We start from the raw sequence: 9,625 nt of genomic DNA on the forward strand, positions 1-9,625 counted from the left end.
AATGGTGTGTTTTTTGTTGTTGTCTTTTTTTATTTTGTTTTGGTCTTAATATTTGTTTTTCACAAATTTGCTGATAAGCTCTATGGGTTTTTTGCAAACGCGGGATCGATGCTGTTGTAATACGACTTGTCACTCCGGAGGTTGAAGTGGTACTGTCAAATTTAAATATTTCAAATAAATATTTTAAAATTATAAATATATAATAAAAACCATGAGTAAACCTCTTCTCAATTCTAATTTCCCTCTCTGTTCCTGCACATATATAGCCAGTGACTTTTGGTCCTGGACCTCTGAGGCTGTCACACTCCCATTTCCGATTTCCCACAACGCATTTCCCATTTCCACTCACGAACATTTGCAGATACATTTATTGCGAAAGTTTGCCAGGCGGCAGCAGCAGCAGCATCTAATTTGTGTAAGCTTTATGTTAATATTGTTACGGTCCTGACAGTTTTATTGCCCCGAACTAATAACTTAATTGACAATTTGAGTTGCCCGAGGCGGGGCGGGGGCTTGGGCCTCGCCGCACCTGTTGTGCCTGTAATGTTCGTAATTTATGAACTGAAACATAAATAATCGGCTCAATTGATGCTGCACAATTTGATTTATTAATTTTCGACCTTAAGTCGGTGGGTTAAATAATCGAATAACGAATGAATAATGGAAACAAGGCCTCCGTCTTAACCGTCAGATCCCCCGATCATCTGCACAAAGTTGAGGAATATGTTGACCACATCCATGTACAGATTGAGGGCGGCGAAGATGTACTCCTCGGGACTGATAGAATAGCGATGCTTGCCGCCCACCATCATTTGAGTGTCGAAGACCAAATAAAAGGAAAAGACCAGGGCGCCCAGGCAGACGAACAACTTGCTGATCATGGAACTATTCGTGAACACTGACACGAACCCAAAGAGCACCAGGACCAACAGGAAGGATACCAGCATGCCGCCCATCATGGTGAAATCAAAGGTCGTCTGCATGGCAAAGACGGTGAGTCCCAGGCAGATCACTGCTGTGATCACCACGGCCATGAAGATTTCCTTCGGGGCATACCGACAGGCCATCACGCTGACCAGGAAGGACTGGCCCAGGGTGAACGCTCCCAGAAAGATGAAATTCGTGGGCGCCTTGCGACGTGCGCCCTCGTTGCAGGTGAGGACGCCCAGGATGACGAGCATTCCCACCCAGGCTAACAAGAACATCACTCTACTTTCCGCTACATACAATTTGACATCACTGTCGCAGGTTAGCAAAGCCAATAGGCCTAGGGTGCACATCAACTGGCCCAGCAGGATCAGGTACACCTTCCGCACGAATCCCCTGCGAATGCTGTCGTTGTTGAAGTCCAGGCCCTTTGGTCCTTGTCCCTCGCCATCAGCGGACTCGATGCTGGAGCCATAGGGTGGGTACTGTCTCAAGGGGATGCAGTTGGGACCCGACACGGGGTCTGCTCCGACTGCCTGCATCGTGATCTTCAAAAGAAAAAAATAATGGGAATGTCTTACTCGATTTCAGCGTAGAGACTGGGCCTGGGATTGGAATATGACAGAAAAGTAGACGGTTACTTTGAATAGATATATTCATTATTTAATTCTTTATAAATATATTTTTAGCTCTTTGCAACTTGGCTGGCTGGGTCAACAGTTTATGGCTTGATCTTGCCTCGACTGGATTATGGAGGCACCAACTACAACTACAACAACAGGTGGTGTTGAAGCACCACCACAACCTTAATTCATGAGATTTCCCTTTCCCTAGAAATTTTCCTCTCTCATTTTTCGCTTCTGCGCTTTGTGGAAATTCAGCAAAAAGCAGAGAGCTTTCCGTGGATTTTCGCTCGGTTGGCTGAAAGCGTATCACCGTAGCATTCAGTACTTTCGGCTCCTTTGTGGCTAGAGTGGCCGAAAAAAGTATATAGAGTCGAGTGAGGAGTGCACTTGGCATTTTCTGATTGCCTGGCCACGCCAATTCGACGTAGTTGGCTTTGAGGTTCTTTTTTCGGAAAACATAAAAAGCCTTTTATACGGCAAACTGTGGTGAATATTTGAGGGGCCAAAAATTAGGCAAATGCTTGGCACAAAAATTAACTTGACATAGGCATAGCATTCGGGAGCGTACACCTGCTCATACCTGACCCAGATCGGGGACACTTTCTGTGGCACACATCAATCAAAATGCCATTTAGTGTGCTGTCCTCTAGGCAGGGATTAGAGCCTCTGCCGCCGGCACGACACGTGTTGCGTTTTAAAGTTAAGCACACATTCACCCTGTTCCCCCCTTGTCCGCTTTTTAAAGCCCCCAAGCTTTTGTTGAACAACTATCAACAAGTTTGCTTTTTTGTCTCGACGTTATTTGTATTTTGTTGTATTTTTTTTGAGGCAAGTTAAGCCCTAAGCTGGAGTGCGTCACGTGTCGCCAGTTGCCAGTTTTGGCAAGAACCTCTCCTGGCTAATGAAAACAACCTCTCATCCTTGGAAAAAATCAAAAGGAGGCTAGAATAGAGCAGAACAAAGGGCGGCAGCCACTTTTCAAGACTGGGCGTGGCTGGCCCTGCCATCTATCAACACTTTTGAAACTTTAAATGAGTTTTCGAGCGACATAAACTTTGCCTGGTTTGGCCCCCGAAAAAGCCACACCGAAAAAAAACCAACCAAAACAGAAACTGGAATGAAGTCACTGCGGAAATGAAACAGTGTCCCAACAATTGGGCTGCCACAACATTTTTAAGTGGTTTGGGGTTTTCTCTTTTTAAAATGAGCTGAAATGTGGCAATAATTTCAGCAAAATCCATTCCATTTTTTGCTAGAAATAAAGAGTTTAATTTATATGCAAAAATTTGTATATTTTATTTGTAAATACAAAATATTAAGAATTTAATGAAGCGGACTTTTAAAACTTTATATTTTGAACAGATTTTGAATACAATTAATTCAATTTAGAAAAACAAATGCTACCGTTCTGTTGTTACCGTCAGAAAATCATCTTTCTGATCTTTTATGAACCTTTAAAAGATGTCATAACATCATGATTTATCATAACAAACTCTTTTCATAATTTATTTATATTAATTACATATTTCTCAGTGTGGACTTAGTGGAAACGCAAAATCGATGACAAAAAACCAAAAGAGACGGCAAAAACGATGGTCAAAAGTACCCGTACTACGGAATGGCCAAAAAGAAATGGACCACGAGCCAGTGATTCTGGCTTAACAAATGCTAAACAAGCCGTGAACAACAACCCACCCAGGACCACGAAAAAGCGGTGACTGGCAACAAAATATTAAGCTATATATAGCACAGTATTTACTTCCTTCTTCTTTTTTTTCGGGTGCGAGAGCCATTGCAGTTTAATCTATGCAAATCCGCAAGAAATCTCATTTTGCGGATTTAAAGTTGATAAAAGTGTGCTGCAGCCGGCAGCCCACAGTCGTCCGTTTTTGATGGTGAAAAACAGGACAAGAACAGGGCTCGCACTGGCACTCGCAAAAAGCACTTCACGATTCGTGTGAACTCAATTCTTTTCGACATTTCCTTTATTTTATGCATTATTATATGGAATATTTTATTTTTATACCCCATTTTATTTTCGCCTTGTTTGTCATTGTTGAATTTTTATCCATGGCGCTGCTTTTTCGGGGTCCCAGAGCAATCCTCAACCCTTCGGCGGGGTCATTAAAATTTACAATTCGCCAAGGGCAAGGAACTTCAGTGCAGAAGCAGGACTCTGCTTCGTGCGCCTTACTTTCATCCTGTGATGCAGTCAGTCAGCGGGCTCTTTTCAGGGTCTGTATCTGGGCCACAATTAATTTTAATTTTTCCAAAAATACATTTGTGGTTTTGCCTTCGAGTCAGTTTCTCGTTAATTGAAGAATGTTGCTGTAAAAAAGTTGAAGAGTTTAAAGTTTAAAGACTTCGGGAAGTTGGAAACTTTATTAAATATTTTAGTAAATTTTTATAAATGAAGGGAAATATTTTTTAATTGATATATTCATGAATTCGACGTTATAGTTGAAATGTACAAATAATTGTTGAAAATATGTCTCATTTTACACCATAAATATATTTTAAAACAAACAAATATATTCTCCTAAAAGTCCTTGCATTTTTTGACAGGCATAGTCCTTTTGCCCAGTTGATTCACAATATACTTTCGACTTGGAATGCAGTTAAAAGTCGAGTTGAGTTTGCCTCCTAGTCACTGTTAGAGTCCTTTGAACATTTCAAGGAGTCAGCGACACCTTTTGGCTTTCCAAGTTGATACACAATATTTTGTGTTTATGCTGTCATTTGCATAGTGCACTCGCATTCCAGGACACAGAGGCGGAGCCGGAGCCTGTGACATGCAAATATGGGTAGCTTAACGCCCTCTACGGTTCAACGACTGCCCCGGTATATCGACAAAAGTGTTTAATATGCTGCACATTGCGCTTGTTCTTGCCGACGGCTGCTTGCAGTTCACAATTTTCCAGAGCTAGAAGGACCTCGTCCTACTCCTCCTCTTACCACCGACCAAACACAAATATTTTTGGAGCAAGCTAAAATATTTGCCAATAAACAGAGAGAAAGACCAAGAGTGCCAAAGTTTAACCGCAAAATGTTCGTAAAGTTCATGGCCATTGGCTCATCATCATCGAACGTACTCAGACACAAGGATTCCCCTGAGACGAGGGACAATCAGTCAGTTGACAGGACTAACAGCTGCCGGTGCTCCTTTCTCCTTGTGCAAGTATTGCTCTTTTCTGATGGCACTTAGAATTTGTGGAATTTATGCTCGAAAGCCGAAAGTTTCGTCTCGTTTAATTGAATTTTAACTTGGCCTCTCACCCAACACTTATTTGTTTTGGCTATTTTTCAGTGGATTTCGTTTAATTGAAATTCATTCGGAAATATGCCTTCTGGCAGAAGGCGAAAGAGAGCTTGATATATACCCGTTTCCTTGTATATTTTTAATTGCTCGACCAAATGGTGTTTTGTTTTCATTTAGGTTTCATTTTACTATTCATTTAATCCTTTATGGCCACCACGCTGATGACAAATGCTTATCCCTTGGGGCCATTAAAAAAGGCAATGAAAATAGATGATGGGTTATTTGTAAATCAATCAACGGACACATTGAACACTTCACTTCTCACACTTTCTGTTTTTTCTGTGGGATTTTATGGGATTATTTAGTTTTTAATTTAAAATAAATTGTTTTCGGTTTTGTTATATTTTTTTTTTTGGCTAAAAGGGATTATTTTACAAAGGGAAACAAAGTAAGGCGATTGCATTTGGGCTTAGACTGAAAAGTCTCTGCATAAATTGACCTTTCAAAGTTTAATTTGTATTGAAAGGGCTTAGGAAATGTAAATAAAAGGCAGATACAATTATTATTTAAACTCTAAACAAGGAGTATAGAAAGAAACAAAGACTTGCCTATGAATAAATTGTAAAGAAACTGGTAAATTTGCTTAATAAACTATAAAATAAATTGTTGATTTTCCGAACTACAAATACAACTTTAATTTATAATTCTGTTGACTTCCCATTCTTGCAAATTCTTAGTAAATATTACTATTTAAATGTTTAAATATATTTACCGTCTGAAATGGCTCTCCATCATTTCCCTATGGGAGCCACACGGCTTGTGGAAAACAGCGAAAGTGCCATCACAAGGCAATTGCTTTTGGGATTTATTTTTATTTGGGTTTTTGAGTATTGCAAAGAAAAATTCAGAAAAATAAGCAAATTCTTCCGTGCTTGTTGGCATGCATGCATGAATAAATATTTTATTGCACACACACGAGCACTTGGCGGTCGTTGTGTCAGGAAAGAACCGGGAAGCTCATAAAAAGGAAAGTTTTGTTTTAGGTTTATTATTATTATATGTGTAGTTGAGGAGAGCAGACATATCAGAAAGCGCAGTTTTTCGTTGACAAGCCAAAGGAAACTAGGAAAATCAGGGTTTAGGGGGCACCCAACTGCAGGTACTCTTTATTCCGTTGGTTAAGGCACTCACGCAGCACAGAAAATTGCACTGGAAATTCGAATAAAATTTGTGAAATGGCAGTTCAAGGGGGTGTCCCCTAAATTTGGGCAACAAGCAACAAACCTACGCAGCTGAGAGCTCTAGGAGCTCTCTGGTATTGGTGCCCTTTTTCTGGCTGACATTTCCTTTTTAGCCTTTAATGGAATCGTAAAGCTTCTGGTAACAAAATGTTTGTTTCACTTTCTTTCATGTTTCGGCAAAAAGGGCAGCAGCACTGCACTTTTGTTTCAGTATTTGTAACAATAAAGCTATTCTTTAAGGAAACATTTAGTTTAAGCTCTAAACTTAGAAGAAAAAATATTATAAAAATTATTTAAGGACTTTTCTGTTGTCTTATATTTGTAAAAATATTTTTAAACAATTTTATGAAGCCTCTGACAACGTTAAGCCGCCATAACTCATTTTATTAATAAAAAATGTCTTTTCAGCACTCAATTAAATGAGTTTTCTTTTAAGTGCACTCATCCCTACACCCACACAGCACAAACAAGCCCACACACACTGGCATTGACGACGCATGGCGCCTCTCCGATTACATTACCGCGTTGCTCATACGCAGCGTTGTCGCCGGGGCGGATTTGTGCATTAATTAGAGCAACTCTTGCGAATGGCAACTGGCAACTGAGAACTGGCAGCTTGGAAACGGATCGCGTGCCCCGCGTGCTGCACGTATGTATAGTAAGTGTGTCGACTTGACTCCGCGCTCGCGGCAATTAAAATGTTGCAATCGAATATTCATTAAAGACCAATTTGCAGTGAAGGCACATCTGGTATTTTGGCATTATGGCAGCTCAAAACTGGGGCAATGCGAACCAAATTGGGGGGGGAAAAGGAAAAATTCTTAGAAGCAGGTGCTGCTGCTGCGAAACGGACATCCTTTGACAGCATAACGAAATCTAAAATTCGCACAGCTGCTCTGAAAATTTGCAAAAAGCGCCCGAAGCCAGGCCAAGAAACTTAAGCGGCAGAGGGAAGCATTGTATAGAAGCAGCTTAATTTGGACATTTCTTAGGAGGAAAACTTTTTTGGCGGGGCCTGGCAAATCTGCCGGCATAATTATTATGAATTATGCAGCAAAATAACTTGGCCCCACGATGCTAATGGACCTGGCCCAAGGGCGCAGGCCGGGACTTCCTGCTCCCTTTTAGACGAAGGTATAGTGCAACTAATTGACAAATGATGATAAAGTGTCTCGGACAGCCCTCCAAAAAGGAGCACTCCTGAAGTGACTACTACTCTCGGCCGCACGTTATGGTACAGTATTTCCTTAACGTGGCCGCCCTCCGGTTCAGTTCAGTCCTCGGGTATTTCGCCCGCCTTGGCCTTCGCCGCAGTTTTATGTCTGATAAAAGCTTTGTTTGTGCTGACGGAAACGGATGTTAACTGCCACACCGAATGGCCACTGACATGACCAGCAGAGGGTGGAGATGGTCACTGAGAAAAATGAAAGAAATCAAGGGAAAAGTGAAGAAGGAATTGTGGAAAATAAAAGAGAATATAAATAAATGGATACAAAATAATATTAAAATACATTTACAAACTTCTAGCTTGCAATAATTAATATATATTACTTCACCCTAGAAACTTATATATTATATTTAAAATAAATACTTAAATTCTTTATTTTGGATCAATTTCGCCTTCTGTTTTCTCTCTCTGCAATGCAGTACATATATTCCCAGATGAGCGAGAATTTTATACTTCGGTCAGCACCAGCCTGAATAAATATTTGCTTATATTTTTTGTTTCCTTTTTTCCCAGGGTATCAGCGGTGCTGTAAAGGCCCCTTGAGAACCAACTCAACTTGTTTGATTTATGGAGTGCCAAAACGCATTTACCTTTGCCGCTTTCTCACTCTCTCCCTCCCGTTCTCTCTCTCTACCTGGCCATGTTGACTTTAAAGCGTCAAATTAAAAATCCCATTAAATAAAATATTTAACAAGGGTTCGCCCTTAAAATATCGACCCCGCAATGTCCAATGAATTATGCAGGGAGGAGGAGGGAACGTTCTCCATACCGCCAGCATAATTGTGGGTATTTAAATGATCTCCGCATCCCCAGCATCCCTTCCTCGAGTGTCGCAAAATCGTTGGCATATTTTTTCAGCGAAAGTGCCACAATTTTGAAATATTTGAAGGCTAAAAATAAATGCGGTCCCCTTGCCAGCTAAGTGTCCTATCAAATATTACCGCAACGGACACCGTTGTTACATATCAGAAATTTGTCGCGTGATTTATCAGGCTTTATTAGTCGGTTTTATATTGTTTGAGGCCGCAATTTTAAAGCATTTTTTGTTGGGGTTTTTAATTTTTAGAGAGAAAATATTAAAGAGAGCTATTTAAGGTATAAATTTGTTGAAGCTTAGCATGAACGTATTTAAATATGGAATGGATTGAAATTTAATTTTATCAATTTTAAATTCATTTTTGAATGAAGGTTAGAAATCTCCGTTTTCTATTTAATTTTACCATTGTAACCCTTAATTTACTTATCAAAGATCACTGGTAATATCCTTATTTTTTATATTATTCCTCTGACTATTAAACCTTTTCTCTATGATTTCCCTTCAACATTGTGTTCTTGTCCTTTAACAAAGGTAAAGAGAGATATCCTTTTCCTGGCCTAATTTATGCGCTAAAATAATTCAAGCTGAAAATGAACTTTTTTGCAGTTTTGCTTTCCTCCCGTTAATTGGCCTAATTTGTATAATTAAAAATTTTCGCGTACTCCTTGTGTAAATTTGAAACCTTTGGCGGACTTTGGCGGAGGGACTAATAAATTGGCTCAATTTGAGTCCAGACTCTCGAGTCCCGTGGGTTGGAATAGGTAAGCCCACCGCTGACGTAGATTTCCACAGGGATATGTGGCAACATAATGCAGTTTAGTGATGGCAGAGGCAAACGAGGAAGACACTGAGAGAATTAAAACATAATAAATCAAATAAATAAATCAATAAAGGCATAATAAATTACGTCTACTTCTAGATACTCATATTTCAACAATTATCAAGCCCTAATATTCGTTATTAATTTTTTATTAATAAACACACATTTAAGATTAATATTTTACTTAAACATTAATCTATATTCCAAATATTTTACTAGTTACTAGCTTAGCTAGTAAGTCTTGGCCACTTATCAGCCTTAATTTAAGTTGGCCAATTCCCACCCAGTTGCTGCGATGTGGCCGTTGCCTTTGCTAATCAGCTTAGGTATTTTGCATATATTAACATTCGCCATTAATTTACTATTATTCAGAGTGCGTGTGTGGGTTTCTGTCGCTATCTAAACCGTTATGAAGTACTATTGCCCCCTCAGTCCCCTCTGGCAGAGAGAGATCCCTGTGCGTGCCTGCCATTTAATTAACTGCGCTCAGACAACATTTTCAATCTCGACTGAAGCTATCTGCACCGATGTCGTTGCGGGAAGGGGGAATACGAAGTGGAGTTGCCATTCCATTGGCAATCTGAAATCTGAAATCCGAAATGCTGTTATAATAACGCAAACAAGCTGTTGGGGGCTTACAGAATATAATCCTCTGTCTGTCTGTGGGGCGGCGGCACTAAAAACTAATTGAAATTGCCATATTTCAT

At 39.9% G+C, this 9,625-nt stretch overlaps 1 protein-coding gene across 1 annotated transcript; it reads right to left on the bottom strand.

The window, feature by feature from the left end:
- Positions 1 to 585: 585 nt before the first annotated feature.
- Positions 586 to 1,556, bottom strand: Recs1. The gene has a single exon (XM_017168242.3). The coding sequence runs from the start codon at positions 1,467 to 1,469 to the stop codon at positions 681 to 683; it is 789 nt and encodes a 262-aa protein (XP_017023731.1). The 5' UTR covers positions 1,470 to 1,556; the 3' UTR covers positions 586 to 680.
- Positions 1,557 to 9,625: the final 8,069 nt, after the last annotated feature.

This window comes from Drosophila kikkawai, chromosome 3R (assembly GCF_030179895.1).
Source record: "Drosophila kikkawai strain 14028-0561.14 chromosome 3R, DkikHiC1v2, whole genome shotgun sequence".
Taxonomy (NCBI): Eukaryota; Metazoa; Arthropoda; class Insecta; order Diptera; family Drosophilidae; genus Drosophila; species Drosophila kikkawai.

What these genes read in the sequence shown, in the direction of transcription:
- Recs1 (XM_017168242.3), bottom strand. Translation starts at nt 1,469, where the DNA reads ATGCAGGCAGTCGGAGCAGACCCCGTGTCGGGTCCCAACTGCATCCCC.